The sequence below is a fragment of the Ailuropoda melanoleuca genome, chromosome 17, assembly GCF_002007445.2.
Source record: "Ailuropoda melanoleuca isolate Jingjing chromosome 17, ASM200744v2, whole genome shotgun sequence".
NCBI classification, from domain to species: domain Eukaryota; kingdom Metazoa; phylum Chordata; class Mammalia; order Carnivora; family Ursidae; genus Ailuropoda; species Ailuropoda melanoleuca.
The window spans coordinates 3,990,162-4,018,145 of record NC_048234.1 but is presented as its reverse complement, the minus strand read 5'-3'; the positions used below and the strand labels follow the sequence as shown (position 1 = coordinate 4,018,145).

General features: G+C 45.6%; 1 protein-coding gene across 4 annotated transcripts; it reads right to left on the bottom strand.

The window, feature by feature from the left end:
* On the bottom strand, positions 1-27,918 carry LOC109489926. 4 transcript variants are annotated; one of them, XM_034647344.1, is made up of 14 exons: positions 27,789-27,918; positions 23,271-23,361; positions 19,549-19,757; positions 18,448-18,484; positions 16,419-16,699; positions 14,066-14,123; positions 13,682-13,712; positions 12,037-12,174; positions 8,503-8,554; positions 6,258-6,453; positions 5,133-5,163; positions 3,995-4,086; positions 3,427-3,460; positions 683-761 (listed from the first exon to the last, which is right to left on the bottom strand). In XM_034647344.1, exons 1-14 carry the CDS (start codon positions 27,799-27,801, stop codon positions 708-710), a joined length of 1,317 nt encoding a protein of 438 aa, XP_034503235.1. In that variant the 5' UTR covers positions 27,802-27,918; the 3' UTR covers positions 683-707. The 4 variants fall into 4 exon arrangements, 3 of the variants coding, with proteins under 3 accessions (XP_034503235.1, XP_034503234.1, XP_034503236.1); XR_004621818.1 differs by lacking the exons at positions 683-761; positions 5,133-5,163 and adding an exon at positions 1-99; XM_034647343.1 differs by lacking the exon at positions 683-761 and having other exon boundaries at positions 3,231-3,460.
* Between the last annotated feature and the right edge of the window lie 66 nt (positions 27,919-27,984).

Below are 27,984 nucleotides of genomic sequence, written 5' to 3'. Positions count from 1 at the left end.
ATCTGCTGCCCTCTTGGCTCCCACAAGGGTCCTCAGGCCAAATCTGACCAGGTTATGGGTCAGAACAGGAATTCTGTTTCCTCTCTTCTTTTGGGCTGGCTGAGAATAATCACGAGATATCATTTACAGTGAGTGAATGGTTCTAGGTGTACTAACATTCTAAAGAGGGCTGACCCAGTGGCTCTGTCTACTTAGAATACCAGCTTCAATCCAATCAGTGAAGTTTTTTTTTTTTTTTTTTTTTTGTTTTGGGGGAGGGGGGGAAAATTTAAAAATTCATTTTTTTNCATCTTTGTATACTCATAATGACATATACGTAGTTTGCCTGGATATTTTACTTCTCAATAACCTAAGTTAAATTATTTCATGGATGCAGCTCAAAGAGGCAAGCGTGCTATGAGACAAAAGACCTGATCTGAGCTCGGTCACCCATTCACTCTGTAGCCCTGGGCAAGTCACTTGACCTCTCTGGTCCTGTTTTCCTCATCTACAAAACAAGGGCATCAGAGTAGATTGACCTCAAGGCCTCTTCCAGCCCCTGGTCTCACTGTTAACAGAATGAAGAGACAAGCCACAAACTGGCAGAAAATATTTCTAAACTGCTTACCTGAGGGAGAACTTGTATCCAAAATACACAAATAACTCTCGAAACTCAACAAAAATACAAACAACCGAATTCAAAATGGGTGAAATGTTTGAACAGACACTTACCCAAAGAGATAGAAGGTAGTCAAATAAGCATGTGAGAAGACTTTAACATCCTAAGGTAATAGGGAAATCAAAACCAAAGTGAGACACCACTACACACCTAACAGAACAGCTCCAGTTAAAAAGGCTGAACCATACTAAGACTGGTGAGGATACGGAGCAACTGGGACTTCACTGCTGGTAGAAGTGGAAAATGCTACAACCACTCTGGAAAACAGTACCACCATTTCTTAAAAAGTTGAAACATGCATCGCCCATTGGACCTGGCTATTCTATTCCTGCACACATCTCCAAGACAAAGGAGAGCATATGTCCACCCAAAGACTTGAACACAAATATTGAAAGCAGTTTTAGTAAGAGCCAAAAAAGTGGAAACCACCCAAAGGTCCACCAACTGGATGAATGGATAAACAAATTATGGCACATTACCCATGCAAGGGAATAGCACCCAGGCATAAAAATGAGTCAACTATGGATTCATGCATCAGTGTGGATTAATCTCAAAAAAATTATGCTGAATGAAAGAAGCCAGACCAGAAGTGCATACCGCATGATTTTTTTTTATATAGAATTCTAGAAAATGCAAATTGATCTGCAGTGAGCTAGTGACAGGAAGCAGATGGGTGATTGCCTGGCTATGGAGGGCAGCAGCTGGGGTACAGGGAGCAGGGAGGGAGAAATTCCAAAGGGATTTGAGGATACTTTGGGGAGTGATAATACATTTATTATCATGATGGTGGTGATAGTTCCGTGGAGATAGATGTCAAAGCATATCAAATTGTACATTTTAAATATGTGTTTATTGCATAATAGCTATGCTTCAGTAAAGCTGTTTATAAATGAAAATGAAAATTAAAAAAAAAACTTTAGATAAAGATTTCATGAGGAATTGGAAATTCATACGATGAAAATAAAAATCCACAGATTACTTCCTCGTAGCAAGGGATGAAACGGAATGCAGCATGGGGGCATCAGACGGTCACCACCATCATGGAGTGGTCAATGTCAGCACATAGTTAGGCCGATCGACCAGATATTATGTATCGTATGATGGACACAGTAAGAATACCGAACCACACCTATGAGATGCACTCACAGAAATCCGTAACATGAAGACTGATGATGTCAAATCCTTAAATCTAATTCTAGGTAGGATACCAGGGATAAAGGAAGAAGCCTAGGGATAGCCTGAGGACTGGGGACATCTTATGTTTAACTGGCCTGGTCTCATCAGCAGGTCAGTATGGCAAGCAAAAGGGACGGAAAGGTATTGCCATGGGAAGGTGAAGATCATTAACCATAAAATTCAGGGTACTAAATATATATATATGCTAATGGCAATTTTGGGGTGGTGGGAATTCTTAAAGTTTTGTTTATCTGTATTTTATAACGATCTAAAATGCACATAACATTACTTTGGGGGCAGGGAGATTTTTTTTTTTTAATGAAATAAGAGCTTCAAGAACTATCCATGAGCGTGCTTCCATTTAAATGAGTTCCTGGTCGGGACCGTGGAATGAGTTGTGTTGTATCTGTCTACTGACCTGGAACACTGAACTTGATCCGAAACGGAGCAAAACCAGAGCACAAAAGACGTACGCTCGCTTCAAATGGCGCATTTACTATTCCGGGGTAAACAAGGCATGTGTACTGCACACGTGTGCATGCGCGCACACACACACACACACACACACACAGAGCCCCTCATTCTCTCTGAGGCTGAGCAAGAAAACTGCCCAGCTTCTGTACCCTGCTGGGATCATGGCATGCTGGACTCAGGGGATCCAAGAACCCCTTATGTAACGTGGAACTTAGACCTGAGATAAAAACGTTGTTTTGGGGGGCATTTTCCAAGAAAACAATTAACCTCTCCCAGTAAAACTACCGTGGGAGTTCTCGAAGTGTGGTCCTCAGAAAAGCAGCATCACCCGGGACTTGGCAGAAATAAATCTCGGGCTGCACCCCAGACCTGCTGAATGGGAATCTGGGGGGCAGGGTTCGGCGATCTGTGTTGTCCTGAGCCCCCCCATGTCATGCTCGCTGAAGTTGGAGAACCACTGAACCATGCTGTCCTCTCCTCTCCCCTACTCGCGCTCTGTGCTGATAAACGTCCCCACCAGAGAAGAAAGGGCAGCAGAGTTCTCTTGTGAGCCCTTAGATCTCACAGATTCCTAGGACTTGCAAGTCATATGTGGATCCCAGCTATATAAAAACCTATGGATCACAGATCAGATGCAAACTTATGCTGCTGTTTATAGGTGACTTTATGCCTATTGAGAATAAGCCCTTTTTTTAAGTTGTTCACAGACATTTAAAAAAATAGATTATCCACTTTACAATGAGACTTTGGGTAATGAAAAGGCTAATGCTAATTGGTGGCTTAAAAAAAAAAAACCCCTATAAGATTAAGAAATAAATTAAGAAGAGCATACATCGGGGTTTCTCGATCTTGGCACTACTGATATCTGGGGCCAGGTAATTCTTTCCTGCGGGGGACTGTCCTGTGCATTGTAGGATAATTAACAACAGCCTTGGTCTCTGCTCGCTAATGGCACTGCTCCCCTGTCCCCAGGCTGTGGCAACCAAAAATGTCTCTCGAGATTGCTGAATGCCCCCAGGGGAGCAAGATTACTCCCCTATTGCACAGGTTGAAAACCGTTGTTATACATAAAGGTTCAAAGAGCTTGACTTTAATGTGACCAAAGGTATCTCACTTACCCTCCTGATGTGAGCTGCTCCTAGAAACTCATCTCTACAAAAAAAGAACAACAGAAAGTTTCAGTTACTTGCATCTTTTAGAAAAGGAACTAGGGGCTGGGGTAAAGGGATGGCCCCGCCTTCTTTCCTGCAGCGTGAACTCATTCCCTTATCCCTCTAAGCCCGCCTGGAGCCAGTCCACCTGCTTCCTGAAGCTTTTCCCAGCTACGCCTTTCCCAATTGTCCACCTGGTCTCCCCCCAGCATGGGAAGGGAACTAAGAAAGAGTGGCATCCCAAAAGTCAAAGAAAAGTGCTTTCCAGAAGGGACAATGAGCCAGCGTGAAGCATCATGGAAGTAGAACGAGACCTGGACATGAAGGAAAGCATCATGTCTGGCATTTACAGGAAGCCATCGGCATGGCCACTGAGGAAGACATGGACAGTCTGACACAGCCTTGGCTGTGGATGGCTGGTCTCAACAGTTGGAAGGATGAAAGACAAGGGAGGGAAGAGGGGACGTGAGCAGGGGAGAGAAGTACAGGGCAAGGCGGGGAGAAGCCTTGCGTTCGTGGCTCGTAATCTACTCACCTTGACCTCCTGGCGCCCACTAGGGTCCTGGGTCCAAACCTCACCGTGTTGTGTGTGAGCACACGCCTCTCCTTCTTCCAGCAATGAACCATCTGTGTGGGTCAGAGACACGCCAGTGAGTCACAGGACAGGCCCCCCCACCCCACTGAGGTGGAGAGGAACTTAATACACCATCACTGATTTACGTATGATCTCAGGAGACTGAAAGAGCTATAAAGTAAACTCTGGGTCTGTCTCCTGTTCCAGAATTCCACAAGCCTCTCTTTATCTTGATGGGTTCCTTCCTGTGTGCTTCCCCAGGCCGACTTTGCATACAAACAGATTTGCTATCAAGAAAGCACAGGAAACCCTGCCCCACCTCCGCAATGTACCCAACAAAAATCTCATAAATTGGACCCAAATGTTCACTGCAGAAGAATTCAGAAGAGAAAACTTAACTGTGAGAGAAGAATGTCTATAGTCAAAGGGGTTTGAACTGGAATCCAGGGTAATCACCAGTCATCTTCCAGCTGTTTTGTCAACACTCTTATTTTCTCTGTGGCGCAGAAGGAAACATTTACTTGGGTTTTTTGGTCTGCCTTCCTGACTGAAGTGTAGGCTTCATGAGAGAAAAGGCTTTTTCTGCCCTGTCAGCAGCGTATCTCTGAAGCCTAGAACTGTGTCTGGCACGTAGTGTATAACCAATAAATGTTGATTGGATGGGTGGGTGGATGGATGGATGGATGAGTGAATGGATGGGTGGATGGATGGATGGGTGGATGGATAGATGGGTGGATGGATGGATGGATGGATAGATGGGTGGATGGATGGATGGATGGGTGGATGGATGGATGGATGGATGGATGGATGGATGGATGGATAGGTGGATGGATGGATGGATAGGTGGATGGATGGATGGGTGAATGGATGAATAGATAAATGGATGGGTGGGTGGCAAATGGGTAGGTAGACAGATGGATGAATAGGTGAAAGGGTGCATGGGGAGGTGGACTGATGAGTCCATCTGTCTCTATCTCTCAGGCCTAATGATGCAACCCTACCTAATAAAGCCCCACCAGGGTTCCCACTGTAATCTAATTCCATCCTAATTGAATGGAGAGTCTCCAATTCAAACAAACAAAAAAATACATTGACTCACTTTTTTATCTTTTGTTCCACTTGCCTCCTCACTAGGAAACAGTAAAGTGGATCCATTAGAATATTTCCTCCTTTTGATCAGTCATGAGTAATTCAGAATGTGAAGCTACCTTCTCAAATCTACACAATTACTTACGAGGTTTCTTGGTCAGAAGAACTTTGCCCCACATTCCCCCCTTCCCCAGTCTGTAACCCTGTAACCCATTCTCTTTCCATGCCCTGGCTTGGCACTGCCTGGCTGTCAGGAAGTGAGGGAGCTATGTCCTAGAGATTCCATCCAACAGAAGGGGAGAGGGCTCAAGTCCACCTCATGTCATGTCTATTCAATAAGGACATGCTCATTTTCGACACCGATGCATTTTGAGGGTTTACATAATGAATAACCTGGTGTCTGCATGAGTATCCTCCACTCTCTCTGTTTACAGTGTAAATCGTTTGAAAATTCCAGGCCAGCTAAGCGTTCCCGTACAAATGTCTTAAAAGGAAGCAACTCAAGAATGTGGACGGGTCTCTAGTGACTAGAAGGGGGCTCTTCCTCTCAGCTCAGCCACGAAGTCTCAGATGCCTCCCTTCAAAGCCAGTTCTTCACCCACCAGTTCTACCAAGTCCTTCCCGATTATCTGTACTTCCCACTGAGAGACTCAACGTGTTCCTGCAAAACCAGAAAGCCAGTAAGGCAGGACCCAGCTACCCGTGCACGAGGTCCAACTGTACCGTTCAGTGATTTCATCTGTCCTAGAAGGAAATGCAGAGAGGGCAGGTAATGACTTCGAGGAGCGAACAGTGGAACTTGGCAAAGTGACACGGAGCGAGCAGAGGCGATCTGCGTTAGAGTCCCCAGGACCTCTTCCCCCTCAGCCACAGCTCTTCCTGCTGCCCTTCAGTTAGGGGCTAAATGCTTCCTGACTCTTCCCATGAGAATACAAGAGTGAATTCCCAATAAGGCCACAATTATTCCTCTTAAATTCCTCTGCTGCGTATCGTAAGACCCAAGAGATGCTGACTGCTTATGTGTGTGCGTGTATGTTTCATGACTTGAAAATATCTAGACTACTTTTCGCTGAAGTTTTCCAGGGTCCCTGGAGTGCCATCATCGCAGTACTTCTAAAGAGGTGTGTTAACTCACCCCAGAGCCAAGGTCTTGACCGTCTTCCTCCAGACCGCAGAGAAGACGCTCTCCAAAGAAGACTTGACTCTTCTTACCTCCAAGGGCAGTGACTCATGGTAGATGTTCTGGAGCTTTCTGAAGGCATTCAAGCCCCTTCCTTCTTGGAGGACTTTCCAGCATCCATAGAAGTAACTGAAGACACCAAGGGGCCTTCCTTCCAGTTTCAAAAAGGTGAGAAAGAATAAATAGGGATCATACGGGGCAAAGTATCTTTTCTGGTATTTTTAAAATTGAGCTATTTCTTATATACAATAAAGTACACAGGCCTTCTGTGTCCAGCTCAGTGCAATTTTACAAGTGTACGTACCCACGGAATCACTGCACAAATCAAGTTACGGAATGTTTCTAGCACCCAGGAGTGTTTTCTCAATAGTTGTCAACAGCTGTCCCCAGAAGCAACCACCATTGACGTCTACCTCCCACAGACAATTTCTACCTGTTGAGTTTCATAGAAATGAAACCACAGAGGATACTTTGTGCGTGTTTTGCTTCTTTTGTTTACACGATGTCTTTATGAGTCAATTCCACTTGTACTTTGTATTTTTTTAATTGAAATATCGTTCACACACAAGGCTACATTGGTTTCTGGTGTACAACACAGTGATTCAATCTCTCTATACGTTATGCTATGTTCACAAGGGTAGTGACCATCCGCCACCACATTACGTTATTATTATGCCACTGACTGCATTCCCTACGCTGTACCTTTCATCCCAATGACATTCCTTCCATAACTGGAAGCCTGGACCTCCCACTCCCCCCCACCCATTTTGCCTATCCCCCCATTCTCTCCTCTTGGGGATACCCCCCAGTTTATTCCTTGTCTTTATGCATCCGTTTCTGCTTTTTGTTTGTGCATTTGTTTTGTTTTTTAGATTCCACATATACATGAAAGTACATGGTATTGTCTGTGTCAGACTTATTTCACTTAGTGTGACACCTTCTAGGTCCATCCATGTTGTCGCAAATGGCAAGATCTCCTTTTTATGGCCGACTAATATTCCATTCTGTATATACACCACATCTTCTTTATCCATTCATCTATGGATGGACTTTTGGGCTACTTCCATATCTTGGCTATTGTAAATAATGCTCAAATAAACATAGGGGTACATATATATCTTTTGGAATTACTATTCTTATATTCCTTGGGTAAATACCCAGTATTGGAATTACTGGATCATATGGCATTTAATTTTTTGAGGAACCGCCATACTCCTTTCCGCAGTGGCCGCACAAGTGTGCATTCCCACCAGCATCGCATGAAGGTTCCTTTTTCTCCACATCTTCGCCCACACCTGTTGTTTCTTGTGTTTTGGATTTTAGCCATGCTGCCAGGTGTGAGGTGATGGCTCACTGTGGTTCGGATTTGCATTTCCCTGATGACGAATAATGGTGAGCATCTGTTCACGTGTCTAGTGGCCATCTGGATGTCTTCTGTGGGAAACATGTCTAGTAGTTGGTACTTTTATTTTGTTTTGTTTTGCTGCAAGGTATTCCATTAAATGAGCATTTCACAGGATATTTCCCCAGGGATATTGTCTATTGACCTGAAGTTGCATTTACCCATCTTGTCATCTGCCACATTCGTTCTGCTCTTAAATCCAGCTACTGAGTTCTTAGCTTCTGAGACTGGATTTCTGTTTCATTTTTAGAATTCCCATTTGACGATTTTTAAACAAAGATTCTAGTGTGCTGGTGCAGTTCCTATGTTCTTGAGTTAATCAGAGTTGTTTACAAGTCCTTGCCTGCACATCCTAATATCTTAATGGAAACTACATTTCAGACGCCCTCCGTTACATGGGTTTCATCACGGCTTGCAGCTCAAAGCAATAAAATCCTAACCTGAACGGCCGAGCGTCACCGCCAAGGGAATTTCCAACAGATCCTTCTAGCTCCTTCACAAATGATCTGTGGGCTCCTTCAGAGGCGAACTGACCCACCAAGTTTTTTAAATAAACCAATTCTTGGCAGGTTAATGCACTGGCTCTATTATGTTTGAGAACATCCTGACTGAGGTCATTCCAGGGCTCCCAAGAGGCAGTTCCCAAATGAAATGGTTATAGTTTTGCAATAGCAGGTCAGAAAACATCAAAGTCAAAAATTTCTTCGTGCCTGAGACCACCCTCCTCTTTACCCAGGGCTTTATGATTTTAGATTCTCTGTCCTCTCAGCAAATGCTTACAGTAAGAATCCTCCCTACCTGGTTCAAATGTTTCATTTAACTTTGGGTGTGATTCACGCATCTTGGTTTTCTAAAAGAGAAAAAGACAATAGGTTGTAAGATAGAAATTTTCCTGAAGGACAGCTTTTATTCTGTTGTTTCCTTGGTCCAAAGAACTCAGTGGTTCCTCACTGCCCATCCTAGCACCCACACACCTCTCTTTCAGGTTTGTATTTAATTAACATCGTATGCAGACTTCCTGCTTCACCTAAGCTGGCCTGCTCCTGAAACATCTCTAGTGTCACATGATGGCTTACATGTGACAATACGCCCCCACCCTCAATCAGGAGCTCTTCCTCTGGATATCCCCTGTAAAAACTCTTGTCTGAAGGACACAGTGTCTCATTCATCTCTGAAATCCCAGCAAGTAACATAATGACCAGAACACCGTGGGAATTCTAAATATGAAATCTCCACCAATATTTTGGGATGTGTAAATACCAACGTTCATCTTATTCTTCACTGAAAATGACTCTTAAGATCTCAAACTCTGAAATCCATCCTCCTCCCCACCCCCACCCCCAATCACTAGGTCATCAGTGGATCACATCTTAGAGCGAGGTAATTAATGTTCTAAAGCCAGTTCAAATTCCAAACATTAAGAATTGTCAAATTTATTATAAATGTGAAACTACAATAAACCTTGTGTTCCAATAAAAAAAAAAGAATTGTCAAATTTTCCCTCGAAAAATCCTGCAAGTCACCCATGAAAAAGAATGTTTATCATTTTAAGAGTCCTATGACTTCTTTCGGAAGTTCAACACACCCAAAACAGCCCAACTTGTCCTGACATTGGCTACGTAGCTGTTTTTCAGCTGGGAAACATGGAAGCTGCTTGGGTTATGTTCAGAAGTCATGCTGCATGAAAAATATATTTCCATTCATTTTCCACGTGTTGGCTTTGCCTTCTTCCCTCAAGACGCACAATTGTTTTCCCACCAATGACATGTTCAAATGATGAACTCCATTGGGGCCCCTTACTTCCCACCTCTCCCATTCTGCCTCCTCTTCTTGAACCTGCCCTTCAACAACATGGGGGTCTGGGACTGAGTTCTCAGTTTACCAGCTCTACCTCTGCTTTCCTTGTCTTTCTTTGAAACCTTTCCAATGGTCCTACCACTTCCCTCCTGTTCCATCCATTCTATCCATCTTCACACCTGTGTTTTCACTGATTTTCTTTAATACTGTAATTTCTTCTTTCTTGGAACTTTCACAGCCCATGTGCAGGCTTCCACTATGGCACCCAGACAATTTTATTTTGCTTGAGTTGCAAATCATGGACCAGACTGCAAGTGCCTTGGGGGCAGGAGGTATAACCCACCCCATTCTGTACCCCTCCCGGCACCTGGCACGGTGCCATGAACACAGCAGGTGTTCTACGGTGTTTGTGGAATGAATATGAAATTATGACATATTAGGAAGTATACATACTGTGGATTCAGGATGGAGCTCCTGGAACTGTAATAAAGATACAGAGACACCAACTGACAGCTGAGTATTTTGTGTATAAGGAGTAAAGCCTTCAAAGTAGAAACAGAGGGAGTGACAGACACAAAGGGATGTCTTTGAGGCTGGCAACGGTGCAAAAGAGGGTTCCAACGTTTACAACCCAGGTGTCTAAGAGATTGAATTTACCATTTATAGAGTAGGAGCTGTTCTTCCATGGGGAAGGGGAAGACCTGTGAGCTAAACATGTTGAGTCTGACATGTTATAGGACAGCCAAATGAAAATGTCCAGCATGAAGTCGGAAATAAGAATGCAGTTCTCAGGCGAGGGACCTCGATCTGACTGTGGATACAGGAATCCTCTGTTGAAAGTGCAATGAAGGAGACCCCCGAGAGAGTGTGGACACAAATGCAGGTGAACAAGGGCTCACCCTTGCAACACCCTTGGGACGACACACACACACACACACACACACACACAAACACAAACATATAACCAGGTAGCTTTTAAAATGTCTCGTTCATCTCTGAATGTAGCCACCAGCCACATGGAGCTTTTAAAATTGAATAAAATTAAAAATTCAGTTCTTAAGTCATACCAGTCACATTTCAAGTACTCAGTAGCCACATGTGGTGAGTGGCTATCATACCGAACAGCACAGATAGACATATATAAAATTCCCATCTCTGCAGAAAGTTCTGACAGACAGCGCTGGTCTAGACTGAAGGAAAAAAGAACGACAACTGGAATGGGAATTATTACACCAGCCTAAGGACGCACGAGGGTTGGTTTGCTAAATGAATATGCTAAATCTTAGCGCCTTTGCTATTTGCAGCAAAAACTTACTTTAAAAAAGCACTTTTTATTATGTAAGTGACAGATGGCTCCCTGTAGAAAAATATTAAAAAGTTGGAAAGCATAAAGGAAAAATTAGAAATCCCCCCCAACCTACCTATGCAGAACTGAGTCAATCTGTCCAGTCTGGTTTTTTAAAATATTTACATCTGAATAATAATGGAAGTCTATTATACATATAATTTTGTAAGCCACCTTATTCACCTGAAAGTATATTATAAAGATTTTCCCAGCGATTAGCCCATCTCTAAAATGGAGCAAACCCAGAGAAGCGTAAATGCTAGGACACAACCATTTTAAAGACTTTTGTCACATCACACAATTTTATAGAAAAGTTTCATCAATTTTCGCTCCCAGCAGTAAATGTCTAAAAATTCTGGTCATCCTCTGCCTTTTCTTAGCCTTTCCCAAGGTCATTTTTTTTAAAGTTTTTATTTAAATTCCAGTTAGTTAACATATTTGTTATTTGTTTTGGGTGTACGATATAGGGATTCAGCACCTCCCTACAACCAAGGTCATCTGATTGCTTTTTATCTTTGCCAGTCTTGTTTCAAACATTTTTTGTGATTGCTGCCCAGTTACATTTATTTTATGTACTTTTTCTTTGTGCGCTTACCTATTTTACTATTTGTCTATTATTTATAAAACTGTACTTCATATATTAAACGTTGAGTCGGTCTATGTTTGTAGAGAGACAGGGGTAGCACTTTATAGAGATCTCCCCAAGTTTTTTTTTAGCTTGTTTCTGATGTACAGAAAGTTTAAAATCTGCATACAATCAAATATTAGTCTTTTCCCTCTGATCATTTTTCCTTTGCTTTTTCTGTTAGATTTACCCAGGTGCTCATCACTGTTTTTTCTTCTAGTTCTTCTATTATTTCAATGTTTGGAAACGGTTATTTTGATACATGCTATCCATTCTGCTTCACCATGTTCTTGAAGATGAATTAGAGAAAAATCATATTAAAACAGTAGTTAGCCATTATTTGCCCAGGTAGTCTTCTTACCACTCATTTAAAACTCCTTTGAGTTTGAGGTGGTTAATGGACAAATAGGCTACCAGGGGTTAGAAGAGATTTGAACAAGAAAAGAAATTGTAAGAATAACACGGAATCACTAAAGGTTACTGCGATATTTAATCAGTCCTTTCTTCCAATATTCACTGCACTGGAAAATTTTGTATATCCCATCCCTCTGCCGAGGCAGCTCACCTTCCTCCGATGGGGCATCACAAGAAGTAAGACCCAGCATGGCCTCAGGTATCTCTCAGAGATGAGCGAAGGGTGAAGGCAGCTGGGGGACCGAGGGAAGTCTGATGGGGGGCTATGACTGTCATCAGTCTTCTGATTCTGGAAGGAGAAAGGATGCAACACTTATACTCACTGCTTCCAAGTCTGACTCTGTTAAAGAAAAGGACACACTCTGCTTGCTTATTTACTCAGTGTCCCCTCTTGGCACCCCTATCTCTGACCTCCCCTGGAAAGTCAAAGACCACAGAGTCTCCCAAATGACCATACGGAGGAGAGGCTCAAACTCAGCCCCCAATCCATCCTTTTGAACCCAACTTCGCATGGCTAGAATTTTACGTCCTATTGTTTGTTGGACAGTTGCTTTGTAGCACAAATATGGTTGAGAGATTATTCTGGGGCAAGGTATTTTTATCTTACATTGATAAATAACCCCACACTTTTGGGAAGATTTTCGCACACATTCATGAAAAGGCTACTTGAACTAGATGTCCACAACCCTGGAGTTGGGGTTGTTCCATGATTGCTATAGAGAACTAAAGGAGATCGCTTAATTCTTGTTCCCTAGTCCCAGGTATGGCCCTAACCAGCTCCCTGACCTAGGTCCCATCACCGTCTAGGTCTTTGTATCCTCCACCTGGTCCAAGATTCTGCCCTGTACATCCTACTTTTACCTCCCCAACACCCACCATCGTTGCTGCTTGGTTTGAAGACGATGGCACCTGCTGAGAGCACAGGAACGAAACCCACACCACCCCCGAACAGCTGCATCGAAGGCCAGCAGTAAAGATTTGCAGAAGAAGCCATACACGTCACAGAGCACCCAACTACTCAGTCCCACGCAAAGTGGGAATCACTTTAAGTAAGGTACTGGGTGAGGACATCCGCTGAGCCTCAGCCGTCAGCCGCAAGAACAATCCAGAAAATGCAGGGCTGCCCTTCTGCAGAGGACCGTAAGCTCCTCTACTCTCACTCTGCGGAGCAGTAATCGGACAGGGACCGTCCAGCTAAACCCACTAAGACACGGTGCTCATCAGGACATTCACTCACCATCCAGCCCTTGCTTTATTTCGTGCTTTTTATGAAAGGTACATTTAACTCATTTATCCTTCTTAAAGTGCACGAGCGTGTGTGTTTCAGTATGGGTGCCTGTCGAACTCTGCTTGACTCCAAAGGACGGTGGGGCTGTTGCAGGAGGGCCCGCCATGCCCAGGTAGGGAAAAACACCACAAAAACATGGAATCCCTCCTTAGAACTGGCCTCGAAGCTCAAGAACTAAAAATCAGAACTCACAATACACTCTCCTATCTTGAAAATAACAGGGACTCTGAGACTGGGTTACTCCTACCCTCCAGAATTTTCTACAGCATTTGTATTTAAACGAAACACTCTGCTATCTCTGTCTTCCCCAATGGCTGGATAGATGGATGGACGGATGATGGGCAGATAGATGATAGACTACGGACTACATAGAAGAGAGAGAGAGGGAGAGAGGAAGAACTAACCTCTTTCTCATCCCCCCATCCCAAATCTTTAAGTACAAGCACGGTTTGTTGGCCAACGAGCCATGGACGCCGGAACGGCTGCGGTTCATTGTATTTCCACTTACCTTCCCCTTGGGTCCAGGAAGTATCTTCAGTCTAAAGAAGGAAAAGAAAAGACCTGAAAGAACTTGTTTTCCAAGGAAACAAGACAGCGCTGGAGTCGGGAGCTCCCGTCAGCTCCGGGGACTCCTTTTCTCTCAGGATCCCAAGGGCAAGACGTGTCCAGATTTTGGCAAACCCGTCTCTCCCCGGCTCTCCCTCCCTGAGCTCGTGGGAGAGAGCTATCTTCGAGGTGTGGTGTTGGGAGGGCGCGATCTGGGACAGGGAGCAATTCCACAAGCAGGTGCATTGGGAGAGGAAACAGATCAGTTGATTCTGGAAGAAAAGTGAGGCTTTGCCCCGGGGGCCCCTTGGTAGAGCCAGTAACACTCATCAGGGAACCCTCTTACCTCCAAGTAATGGTGAGGCCATTCCTGTCCTCCGAGTCAAACCTGTACTGCCTCTCCACTGGAAGATTAAAAAAAGAAAGAAGGAAGAAGGAAATGAACCACGTGCCCCCTGTGAAAGAAGGACTCAGAGTCAGACGAGTGTTAAAAAAAAAAAAAAAAAAAAAANAAAAAAAAAAAAAAGTCCACCAGAGGGAAATACTGCCGGAAACTGACATTCGGAAGCATGCCCCGAACAAGGTAATCTTATTTTTAAATGTTATACAGTTACTTAAAATATATATATAATAATATCTGCAATATTTTCTTCAATCTCCAGATGCTTTTTTCCGGTGAAATACCTTTACATTTAAAGTAATAAGTACAACTGTTATATGCTACAAAGTGTCCAGAAAATCTGGAAATAATAGGAGAAATCATGTGTTTATTGTATTTTTCCCAAGCAAACAATTGGACCCTTTGGGGGTTGAATGAGGTGGTCATTACCTTTGCTTTTACCTTTCTCCCTGCCCTGATTAATTATTCTTTTTGAAGATTTTATTTATTTATTTATTTGAGAGAGAGAGAGAGAGAGTGAGAGCACAAGCAGGGGGAGCTAAGGCAGAGGGAGATGGACAGGCAGACTCCCCGCTGAGCAGGGAGCCCGATGTGGGACTTGATCCCAGGACCCTGGGATTATGACCTGAGCTGAAGGCAGACACTTCCCCGACTGAGCCACCCGGGCGCCCCTGCTCTGCTCAATTATTCTTGATAGCATTCATCACCACTGGACATAAGCAAACGTGGAAATGTTAGTATATTTCCATCACAGAGATTACACATAATAAATGGGCAAACGAGGGGTGAAGATACGTTCAGATAGCGAAGAACGCTATTCGGGAAATAAACAAAGGATTGCTACTTCAGAGAAGGTGCTCAGGGAGGACTGCTCGGAGGAGGTGANAGCAAACGAGGGGTGAACGTTCAGATAGCGAAGAATGCTATTCGGGAAATAAACAAAGGATTGCTACTTCAGAGAAGGTGCTCAGGGAGGACTGCTCGGAGGAGGTGATATCTGAGACCTTCCCGAATGCTGAGAAAAAGCCAGAGCTGGGAAGGGAAGGACTGTGGCAGGCAGAGAAGCAAAGGCCAGTGTGGCCAGAGCCCCAAGAGGAGATGGGGTGCAAGTCGGGGGTTATCCGAGACGGGGTCTTCCCAATGGCAGGTTTAACACAGGAAGAGTTATGAGCCAATTGCATGTTTAAAAGCTCACTCTGGATGCTTCGTGGAAAAGGCATTGTAAGAGGTAAGAGTGGAGACAGGCAGACAGACAGACAAATTAGGAAGCTAGGACAGTCGTCCAGGAGAAGGTTGGTGGGATACGGACCAGAGCGACAGTCGTACAGATGGGGAGAAATAATTGGATTTTAGATGTTCTGCCCATCTCACATCAAATTTATGCCCTTCGACCTGGCTTTGCTCCCCAGCTGCACTTGGCTCTCATGACGAATCTATCAAGCTCCATACCGTGCCTCCCATTATAGGAAAGTCCCATTTGAAAAAGTATGTCAATAGTCAATAGTATCTTATCTGATTCTCATAGCATCCGTATGAGGCAGAAAAGTCAAATATTAATCCCACCTGAAGNTAAAGTCCCATTTGAAAAAGTACATCAATAGTATCTTATCTGATTCTCATAGCATCCGTATGAGGCAGAAAAGTCAAATATTAATCCCACCTGAAGAGATTAAAAGTCACACAACCAGAAAGGGTCTTGCCTAGCCACTCTGATTTCGAATCTAAGCTCCTCCCCTCCCCAAACAATACGTCTACCCATACAAATCAAATCAATAGGGTTTTCATGGCATTGTGACCATGTGGCCCCATATTGATGACAAGCATAGAGTCCAAGGCCAAAGTCATTTAGGGAAACCTCACAATGTGTTCTGACCGTATGTGGTTGGATTGCCAGAGACACATACATACCTACTGGGTAGGAATATGTAGGCTGTCACAAGGCCGGGGAAGTGACCAGAAGGGGGCTTGTGTTAAGTCCTAGAAGATGGTCATAAGGGGATGGGAAGGTAGGTGGAGCTTGGCAGGATATAGAGAATATTAGAACTGGAAGGCAATCTGATGACAAAGCCGTACTATCTCATAGATGAGCCACACGAGGTCCAAAGAGGGAAAAAGAAAATGCTGAGGTCAATCTCTTGAGTGGATGAAAGGCAAGTGGGTGGGCTGGAAGAAAAGAGCAAGATGAAAGCCATTGAAAGAGTAATTCTGTCTAACTCTGTAAGAGAAACAGGGAGACTAGAAGACAATGAGCTGAGGAATAGATCAGAGAAAGAGGGAAGGGCAGGAAAATGGCACTCACTGTGGGTGACAGCCACTGTGTGCATACTGATGCCAGCTGGCAGGCACTGTCTCCTTTGGTGACGATCAGGAGCTTCCCGTGGACACCCATTCCTGGGCGCTACCCTCTGAAACCAGACTCTCTGCCTCTTCCGTTCTCGGACAGCCCCTGGTTTCTGCTTCTTGTCCACTCCTTTGATGGCATTATTCGTATCTTCAGCCACATCAGTCAGCCTTTTGCCTCGGATCCTTTTCTTGAACTTCCGGTCGTTACCATTTGTCCTTCCTTTCTGCCTGGTAATTCTGGAAATGTAGAAATTTGCAGGAAATATTTGAATCAGGGGCTCCCCAACAGTTGCCAAATACAGTCAAGATGTCGGTCGCCTGGGTGGCTCAGTCGGGGAAGCGTCTGACTCTTGATTTCAGCTCAGGTCATGATCTTAGGGGTGTGAGATCGAGCCCCACGTCAGGCTCTGCACTCAGCAGGGAGTCTGCTTGAGATTCTCTCTCCCTCTCCCTCTGCCACTTCCCCCACCAAAATAAATCAATCTTTTTTTTTTTTAAAGAATATACATTTTTGAAGCACACGTTAAACATTGGCCAAAAAATAAAAAATAAATTAACCACAATAATTTCACTATGAAAAAGCATTGAAAAATTAAAACTTATTCCTAACTTAAGGAAATAGTATCAAAACATCCCTTAACTTTGTAAAGGACCATCAAGGAAGGATATTTACAATAAATGTTATACCTAAAAGGTTGGAAGGTTAAAGTCATAAACTTGACCAGAATGCCGGCCTTTACCACTACAAATAAGGAATGTACTGCTTGTCCTAACGGGTGCTGTACAATAAGAAAATTAAGGAAAAGTAGGAATATTATAATGGGAGAGACAAACTGACATTAGAGAAAAAAATAATTAAAAATAATTAAAAACACAAATGATTGTCAACAAGTTGACCAGATACAAGATTCACTTAAAAAAAACAAACAAAAAAACTAGTATCAAAGCTATTAGAAGCAAAATAGAAAAAAAAGATGCATTTATAGCAATGAAAACTATAAAATGTTTGCAAATAAATAAAAGACACATGCCAGACCTAGATGAAGAAATACGGAAGGACGGGGAAAAAAGACCTGCATTAAAGAACCTAACCATGATCGTTGCAGGAAACGAATCAAAACCTTTGGGGATAAAATGAAATGTCCATCAGTAGCGTTAAAAAACCATTGGTACCTGGCGCCCCATAGCCCACAGAGCATGAGTCGAAAGGAATGAGTTGCGTCCATACACACCAATATGGAAATATCCTCGAGCCCACTGTTGTGTTATAGAATCAAGTTGCAGAAAAGCAAATGTTATGTGTGAACACACACACAAACCAAAATTACATGCTTCTCCCTATAAAATCAATGCACAAGAAAGATACAGAAGGGAAAATTCCAAACAGATGACAAGAGTTATTTCTGGGGAGGGCAATGGGATTCACATAGGGCCAGGAGGAAGGAATTGGTTCACTTAGATTGTATAATATAGATAATCCCTTAGAATTTTACTTGAGGGATCCCATTGTGTGGATGACAGCTATCCCCATACCTTGCATATGGCGGGCAATAAACATTCATTAATTCATCGGAAAGTCTATTAGTCTGTAATGAAGATATTTTTTTTAAGAAAAGATTTTATTTTTCAAGTAGTCTCCACACCCAACCTGGGGCTCGAACTCACGACCCTGAGATCAAGAGTCACACGCTCCACCGACTGAGCCAGTCACCCCCCACCCCCGCGCCATGAAGAAATTTTAAAATAGCTTTGTGGTTAACCAGCCAGAAATGTTGAAAGAATTCCTTTGAGGGAATTGATCGATCATGAGGAAAACAGCCCTAGAAACCGGACTTCATACCAAAAAGCGAACAATTCGCTGATTTTCCCCCATCTTTATACTTTTCTATAGTTCTTGACTTTCTATAATTATAGTACTTTTATTTTAAAAGAAAAAAAATATGCTTTAGGTCCCCTGCCACCCACGCCAATGCCCCACATCTCACCCTGATTCTGTCCAGGTCCTTGTGCTATGTCCAGTTTCTGGAAAACAGAAAAGATCACCAAAGTTACACTGTGCTAACTGGATTAGGGCTATTTGCTTCGTGATTTTTTTCCATGTCATACTTGTATTCAAATTTTTCCAGAGTCCCTGATTTTTTTTTAAATATTTTATTTATTTACTTGAGAGAGAACGAGTACAGAGTTAGAGGGAGAAGCAGGGCCCCCACTGAGCAGGGAGCCCAATACAGGGCTCGATCCCAGGACCCCAAAGTCATGACCTGAGCTCAAGGCAGATGCTTAATCAACTGAGCCACCCAGATGCCCTGACCCTGATTCTTTTTAAAATCAGACCTAAGTGCCTCATCTTGGCATTCGGGGCTCTTCAAAATATGGAGTCCCCGAAGCTTGTGTGTATGTTGTAAAAAATCTGTCTGCTGGATACGTCACCATATTCAAATACACTAGCTATACATAGATACATTGAAATAGAGACGGCGTGTGCACATATATACACACTCTCTCTCTTACTCAACAAACACGCACGCACGCACGCACAGAGCAAGGAACATCTCAAATCTAAAAACTAACAACACACCATAAACTACTGAGAACTTAGGGCCATATCGTATTTCAACAAAGAATGGCAGGATTTTGACTCACCCAATTCAAATATCTGAAAATCAGAAACAACAATGCTCTTTGTTCACAAACAACTGTTTGGAAAGTGGGCTTCGGTCCCGTGTTGTGGACAAGCTGCTCGTCGCCCTGGAGAGCCTCGGTCTCCAAACCCTGCTACCGTCCTCAGTATCTTCTGTCTCGGACTCGGACCCTCCTGCCTGTCTCACGAGGACCCTGGGCTTACAGTGGGGCCACATACGTCATCTGGGTGATTGCCCACCTCACTGTCCTTTATTCATGGTTGTTTGCTTGTTGCTGCAAACTCCCCTTTGCCATATAAGGTAACGGTCTCAGGTTCCAGGGATGAGGACGCCGCGGGCATCTTTGGAAGTACCATTCCCCAGACCACACGGCCTCGACTCTGTATTCTTGCTCCACGCCTGGGGCTCGGAGGGGGTGGCCACAAGGGAAGGAGTGGCCCTTACCTTTCCCTTGGGCCCCCTGGGGCCCGGCATAGAGGCCAGCATCTGTGAAGACCGGAGGCAGCGTGGCCACAGGCTCGGCACCGGCTGGGGGAGCCCTCTGCCTCACTGCGGACTTCCTCGCCTGGGTGACCCCGGGAATCCACGTTGCTGGTGACAGCACCACCAAGCCATAGCTTCCCTCTTGCCCCCATCCTCTGACGTCCTGGGCCCTGTTGCAGGAGAAAAAAAATTACATGCGGATAAAAGGCCTTCTCGTCCCTAGACTACAACATGCACGGTTCAACAGGCCCCCGGAAGCTGCTGACATCTCCTTGAACCTCCCAAGGTTGGGGCTGCCATCCCAGGTTCCAGGACCTTCCTCACGCCCGTGATGGGACAGAAGGTGGGAGAACCTTCAGCCCCTAAATCAGGTTTTCCAACCTTTAGACATATTTATAGAAACGTGAAAGTCTTCCCCTTGCCTCTCCGTGAAATTCACGTGAAACGCCTCTGATTAGATTTCACGAAAACCTGATCCAGGTGTTTATGGTGCATTCTCCCCGATTGAGAATCAGTATATCTTTCTTAGCTTGCAAGCCTCTCTTTCCAATTTGCAAATATACATTTAAAATACTGAAGACGCGGGGCACCTGGGTGGCTCAGTTGGTTGAGCGTTGGACTCTTGGTTTCGGCTCAGGTCATGATCTCATGGGTTGTGGGATCAAGCCCCGCGTTGGGCTCAATGCTCAGTGGGGAGTCTGCTTGAAGATTCTCTCCCTCTGCCCCTCCCCCACTCGCTCTCTCTGTCTCTCTAAAATAAATAAATAAATCTTAAAAAAAATACTGAAGATGCTTTCCCAATGGTGTCATCCTTTGCCCCCACTTGGTTGTGAAAGCACTGTTCTCGGCTCCCTCCATGATGGGAGACTCTCTCCCATACAGACCAGGTGCCCTTTCCAAGACACTACTTTAAGGCTGAGAACCAGCCCCGTTTGGGATGTCAGAGACCCTCAGCAGGTTTTCATCGCCTTAACATGCTCCTGGATTTTTCTGAAGTGGCCCACAGATGCGCTCAGCCCGCATGCTTCCTTATGGTCCTGGCCAAGGCGGCAGGGAGCTTCATCCCGAGTGTGCTCCAGGGCTCGAGTCTCCAGAAGTGTCGTCCTCCTGTCCTGTGAACAAAGAGGGACTCGAGGCTGTGGGCTTGTGGAGAAAACTCAGCCTGTTGGGCAGCTTGCCTCTGCAGGGTGGAAGGGGGAGGCCCATCCCTGGCCACCTGGGATTGACTCAGAGAAGGTTCCAGAGTGTCCAAGAGGAGACTGTCCTGAGCAGTTTCACGGGGACCGCTACCATCAGCCCGGGCTGGGGACAGGCTTGGGTAAGGGGTGTCCAGGCTTTTACTGTCTGGTCCTCTGTGGTTTAAGGGGCTAGACTAGGTGAGGCCACTCACACCCTCGAGCTCTAACGGTCTCACGGGGGATCCAGATGCTCTGTAGGAAAAGAAGCATACACAGGAGCCACGCTGCCCACCACGGTGTCTGGAGGGCTCCCCAACGTGAGATGACAGTGGAGTCGAGGCTGGAAGGGTGTGTGACATTTGCCAGGTGGAGGGGGGAAGGTATATTCCAGAAAGAGAGAACGACAAAGGCCAAGGTGTGCGGGAGAGGCTCCGTATTTGGGAATCGGGAAGGAGAACACGGGTGAGGGGGGAGAGGTGGCCGATGAGGTCAAGGGGGTGGCCTCCCGAATGTGGGTCTTTGCCCTGCCTACCCTGTTTGCACTACTCCAGGCTTGGCGCTCTTCTCATTTGTTTCTTTTTCTCTTTCTTTTATTTTCTCTTTTTTTTTCTTTACTTCTCTTTTCTTTACTTTTCTTTTTTTTTCTTCTTCCTCCCTCCCTCCCTCCCTTCCTTCCTTAAAACCGAGAGCACAAGCAGGCAGAAGGAGAGGGAGAAGCAAACTCCCCGCTGAGCAAGGAGCCAGACGTGGGGCTTGATCCCAGGACCCAGGATCATGACCTGAGCCGAAGGCAGACGCTCAACTGACTAAGCCACCCAGGCGTCCTCTCATTTGTCTCTAATGGTATTTATTGTTCTTTTATAATGATCAAATAGTACAAGGCCCCTTCCGACTATAATTTACCTAGAAGAAGATGCTAAGAGGGGATCCGATCTGCGATTTATTTACAAAACCGCATCACGGATTTGCAAACTAACGAGAAATATATCCTACTCCCGTCTCTGGGTGCGTGTGAAACATTTCTCTGTGGTGCCTCATACTTCTGGGTCAACTTCCAGTCCCCATGGCAGACTGGACTTATGATAAAGGACTTCTCCTTCTGATTCTAGACATAAAGAAAACAGTGAAAGTTGTAAGGTGTTACGGTGTTCACAATTAAGAAAGGGATCTCCCTAGGCGCCAGTAATAGAAATGAAATGGAAAACCAGACATGAGCGGGAACTGAACAGCTCAGGGGACTGGAACAGCACAGAGCTTGGAGTTCATGCCCGTAGAAGTCTTCTTACCCCTTCGCAGGGTTAGGGGAGGGGCACCTGCCTAAAGATAGGACCCATAACAGGTGCACTGCTCATCCAGAGGATGGGACTGGGAAAAACACACCTGGTACCAGCTACCAACATACCGCCTTCGAATGCAGACTTTGTTATGTGCGTTGTGAACACGCATCTGGACCCTCTAATTATCTCTCCTTTTTCCAGCTGGTATGACGCTAAGTTTTGTCAGTAGAGGACATCTGAGTTCTGGGTGCTTCTCCCGGCAGGCTCCACAACGACATCCCAGTGTCCACTATGCATGGTAGCCAGCAGCCCCCAACAGCCAGAGCCCTCCCCAGCACCCCATCTCGGGGGTTGCACTGCTGTGCCTCCTGGGGCGCACCTCCTGAGAACAGCCTTCCCGCACACCCTCGAGGGCACATTCCCTGCAAATTTTTCCAGTGCAACACCACACAGACCCTCTACCGTTCCCCGGGCCACACCCGCGCTGCATCTCAGGCGAGCAGCTCAGCCCTAGGGAGGTGGGGGCCCCCCTTGAATTTCTGTCTCCGTCCTACAGGCGGAGGCTGCTCCTTCCAACCGTGACTCCCGTTCTCTTCACCTCCTACACGCCCGTTCTGCAGCACTGCAACACGCTAGTGTTAACAGAGCAGATTTCTCTATGTTAAACTTGCCCAAATTCCCCTGTGGTGTCTGTCTCCTGTTGGGCTCTGACGCGCATGGCAACAAGATCGGGGACCGAGCAAAGGCGTTGAAAGAAAAGGGTCCCACCGTTCTCTCTGTCACTCTGGGGCCCGGCAGAAAATGCAACCCCCACACAGACAGCAAGCTGAGGAGTGGTCTCCTTTCCTCCTTCCAGAGGAGCAATGTGCCCAAACTGCAAATCTAGTAAATAACAGACCCGGTCACTGACTCCAGAAAGTTCCACCCCAGAACCACTTTCCAGGGCAATCGAAGAATGATCAGAATTAGAAGGACCCTTCCCGTTGCAAGGACCTCCTTCTGCATTTTGCAGATAACCACAGGGAGACCCAGGGAGATGAGGTGACAGGCTTGAAGTGTCTCCTGAGTTATTCTTAGTCTCCTCGGTGCTGTCTCTACCCTGTCACTTTTCCCCCACGTCGTGAGCCTCTTCCCTTTACCTAACTCTGCCTTCCTCTGAGCTGCCTTTGTCTTCAGAAGAATCTCGCAGGAACTCATTTCGTCAAAGCTTCCCCTGGAGGCAACTTACCCTGTTTCAGCTGCCCTCAAGGGTCTGAGACCGTCCCCCAGGCTGGTATACATGCTTCTGTTCCAGGTGACACGCCCATTGTCCTCAGCTCCTGAAAAAAAGATAAAGACGTGGGGTCACTTTGCGAGGCTGTCGTGGGTGCAGTGGTCTCATGGGACAGCACCGGGGGGAATGGGACAGTCACCCCACGCAGGTGGGTGCCATTCCGAAAAGCTTATCAAAACTGATTCACAGCTTGAGTGATTTATGGATGGCGAGAATTAGGGAAAACTGAAAAGCCAATCACACATCTCAATGGTCACCACGTAAGTTAAGGTCACATCCCAAAGTTCTCTTTATATTCCGTATATTCTGCCACTAACTCATCTTTCTCACCAACAAAAATGGCTTTCAATATGCAAGTTCCTTCACATCAGAACACGAATCAGTACAACCAGAAGTTTTTCTCCTACAAGGTGTCAGATAATGAAGGGTATTCAGGGCGTCATTTCTTCTTAGAGCATCATTGCTTTAAAAGAAGGGGGCTTGCGGGGAGAGGCACAGAGGGAGAGAGAGTCCTAAGCAGAGTCCGTGCCCAGTGCAGAGTCGGACACGGGGCTCGAGCTCACGACCCTGAGATCACCAACCTGAGATCATGACCTGAGCAGAAATCAAGAGATGGACACTTAACCGACTGAGCCACCCAGGCGTCCCAAGAGCGTCACTGCTTTTAAGAGCAGAAATGGAGAAACGACGCAGACAGATACCCCTTGGTTAGTTTTGTGACGCATTTGCATTACCAAGTTGTAAAGCATTCAGAAAGAATGGGGCAAATCTGAAGTTAGAGATCTGGAAGAAAGCTCCAAAAACTCCAGTGAAAAGAGAAAGCAGGTGTAAGAGCACAAATTTGCAACTAGCAGATAAATAAATCCGGCAGATCTAACGCCCAGCATGGTGACTCTAGACCGCAATACTTCAAAGCTGCTCAGAGTCTAGATCTTAACTGCTGGGAAAGACAAACAATTACGTGATGTCCTCGAGGTGTTGGTTAACACAACGACGGCAATCATATTGCAACTGTATCAATGTATCAAATCAGCACATTGTACAATTTAAACTTAGGCGACGGTCTAGGTCAACGATATCTCAGTAAATTTAATAAAGTGAAATTTGAATTAAAAAGAAAGGAAGTGGCAAAACAATAATTATTGTACGCTTATATATGATTTTTTTTTTAATTTAAAAAGGAGGAGGCAGAGGGGGGCACCCGGGTGGCTCAGTTGGTTAAGCATCTGCCTTCGGCTCAGGTCATGATCCCAGGGTCCTGGGATCGAGCCCTGCATTGGGCTCCCTGCTCAACAATGGAGTCGGTTTCTCCTACTGCCTCTGCCCCTCTCTCCTGCTCAGGTGAGCTCTCTCTCACTCTATCTCAAGTAAATAAATAAAATCTTTAAAAATAAAAAAAAATAAATTAAAAAAAAAAAAAGGCGGCGGCAGAGATTTTCTACTACAAAGTGGTCCTCTCAGCCTGGAAACAACCTCAGAGCCCTTCGTCCTCAGCCAGACTGAGGTTCATGGACTAGTTGCTGAAAGCAACTTGGAAGCAAAAGCTCAACGGTCCCTACACCAATCAGGGAAAGTAGGGAGGGCGAGAGGTATGGTACCTACCCTGCGGCCACAGGGGACATGGCCTGCCTTGTCTGTAAATAACAGATCCGGTCACTGACTCCAGAAAGTTCTGCTCCAGAACCACTTTCCAGGGCAATCAAAGAATGATCCAAATTAAAAGGACCCTTCCCGCTGCAAGGAGCTCTTTCTGCATCTTACTTTATGAAGGGTCCACTTTTCCGGGCTTGACTTTGCTGAGATGACCCAGTGTTAACCTTCAACTCACTATTAGGTTTTTCCCTGTGTTTCTATCACATTTGGTTCAATATTCCTTATTTTAAATTATTTTAAATATATTTCAAATTCAAACTGAATTTTGCTTTGATGGAAGGCTTGCTGTAAATTGTGAGATGCATTGCTCTCCGTGTTTTCCTGTCTTCTTCATCTCTTGTGCTCTCTGCTAGAATTCTACAGTCCTTTGCTTGGAAAGCAGGCTCCAGAGAGAGAAGATTCTGGTTCTCCTACAACCAGGCAGGTGACCTTGGCCAAGTCATTAGACGGGATCACACATGAAAGTGCCATTTTGGTAGGTCAAAAACGGTTGAACAGGATCCAATCTAACGATTTAAACTATTGTCTTAGACTCGACACTTAGAAAAATGGAGTCAGCAATACCATTTACATCACAGGGGTGTTAAAAGAATCAACGAGGGGCACCCGGGTGGCTCAGTTGGTGAAGCGTCTGCCTTTGGCTCAGGTCATGATCCCAGGAAGCCCGGGGTCTATGAAACCCTCTGTGTAAATCAGAGAAGGTTCCTCCTCCTCTTAATAATCTTTTCTCAACGAATGCTGCTCGACCCCTTGCAAAGCGTAGCAGCCGTTTCTTGTTCAAGGTTACGAGCGCCCCGTTAACGCATTCAGCTCTCACATCGACACCGCAAGCCCGGTGTATTATTACTGTCCCCTCACATGATGGAGCTCCGGCTCTGACCGAAGAAGTAACTGTCCCAAGGTCACCAACCAAGAAGTGGCAGAGTTCACAGCCACGTTTGGCTGGTTCCAAAGCCCAGATTCCTAACTGCTTTGTAAACACTCACTTTCCAGCTTTCAGATCCTTTTTCCTAAACGATCCTATGAAGTAACATAATTTCGGTGGTGTGCTGGCAGACTGGCTCTCCAGGAGGGGAAAGAAAAAAAAAAAAAAAGGCCTGATTTGTAGCATTTGCTGATTTCTATCCTGTATCGCATTGCACCATGGCTGATTTCCACACACGGATGCCCGGAGACATTCCAGAATATTTAACAGTGGGCTCCCAGGAGCTGGTGTGAGCCCATCCCAGCACATCACTGCAGAGTTCCCATTACACGGATGAACAGACCAAGGCCCCGAGACATCCATGTACATGCCATGAGCCCACATAATTAATAGCAAACCCTGAATTTGAACTCGGAACCTCTACAGAAAGGCCGTTGGTCGCTTGCACAACTCTATTTGTACTTCCCATCCTAGGGAAGGAAAAAAGCAAGCCTCACAACCTGACACATGGGTCAGACCACCTTCTCGACAAATTTGATCTTTCCCCCACAACCCCCTATTTAGACACTAATGGGGGCTCTTCATCTGCTGGATGGACTGAATTGGAGGGTCCTAGATCAATGAGCCCAGAAATGGGAAGAAGGGAAGAAGAAAAAGGTAGAATGGGAGAAGACGCAGGGATGTCAGCTCAAGTGGAAAGTAAATGGAGTAAGAGTAACATTTCGGGTGCTCACAACAGTGGGTGTGAGCTGCTCTGTCTGCCTGGATTCCCATCTTAGCAAAGAGCACCTGCGTTTTCCTTCTGGGGGGTGGAGGGCATTCCCAGTCCATGTAGCTTGGCTGCAGCTGGCTGCACACCCTGCCTCCTGAAATGGACTTGTGGCCTAGGTCTGATGAAAGAGCGTGTGACACGGCCCTAGCCACCACGATGCCCCAGCCAATCCATTCAAATCCAGGCTGTCGGAGGGAACTCTGGGATGTGGCTGGAATTACAAGAAACAGGCTATGTCTGAAAGGCCTTTGCTTGAATAGAGCCCCCTGGCTGTGACCTGTGGCCCCCTGCCAACCCCCCACTTAGGGTCGAACCCACCTGAAAGGAACTAGGATTTTGGGTAACATCAAAGTGATTTCATGAGCACGACTCTTGGTATGTTTGACAGATTTGCCCGTGGACTTGTCAACATTTCAGTTCAGAACATTCCCTGGGTAGAAGCCGCTTGGGTTTTGCCAGGGACAAAAATAAATTCAGTCCCTAAATGGGCCGGAACAGCAGACAGAAGTTGCAGGATCTCTAAAAACGGAGTCAACTTTAGTCCATTTCTACGGCAGTGGAACAGAAGGGTTTTAAACCTCCTGAATCAATTATATGTCAACGAAAGTATTCACCCAGCTTCCTATGAATGTCTCCCACTAGCCCTCTTGGGAGCTAGCCTCTGACACCCTACGATGCTGAAAACCAACTTGTTCCGAGGACTGGGAGGACCTTTGGTTCTCAGAGCGTGACTGACTTGGATGTCTCCTGGCAGCTCAGAGTCCTGGTAACAGGGATTAACTAATGTTTGCTAACTAGCTCCCTTTACACTCTCAACCACCGGGTGGATCGGGTCCTCATATTATCCCCACTTCACAGATAAGAAACGCAAGTCACAACTTCCCAAACTCAAACAGCCAGACCGAGGGCTTTGAACGCCAGGCAGTCCAGCTCCTGAGTCTGGTCCCTCGGGGTCTGTGCAAGGAAGTAAGTCAAGACTCAGGACCGAGGCGGAAAGAGGGAGGATCTGGTCCAACAGACCAACTGAGAAGTGTCTCAGGTCTGGTCCTTCAATCCTCCCAACGTCTTGTGTTCTGTAAGTGAGAATCCCCAACCCTAGTACCCTGGTCTTGAGTAGAATTACCCTTGATTTCCATTCTCCATCCTGTGAAGACGCTGAGCCTTGTCTCGGTCCTGGACCACAGCCTGAATATCTGCGTCCAATCGGGAGGCCTCTCTTTGCAGGAAATGCGTGGCCACAGAAACCTTCGGGACAACGGCCCCCCGGGCTCTATTGTGACCTCATTATGACGTCACACCAAGTGATGCGGGTGTCACCT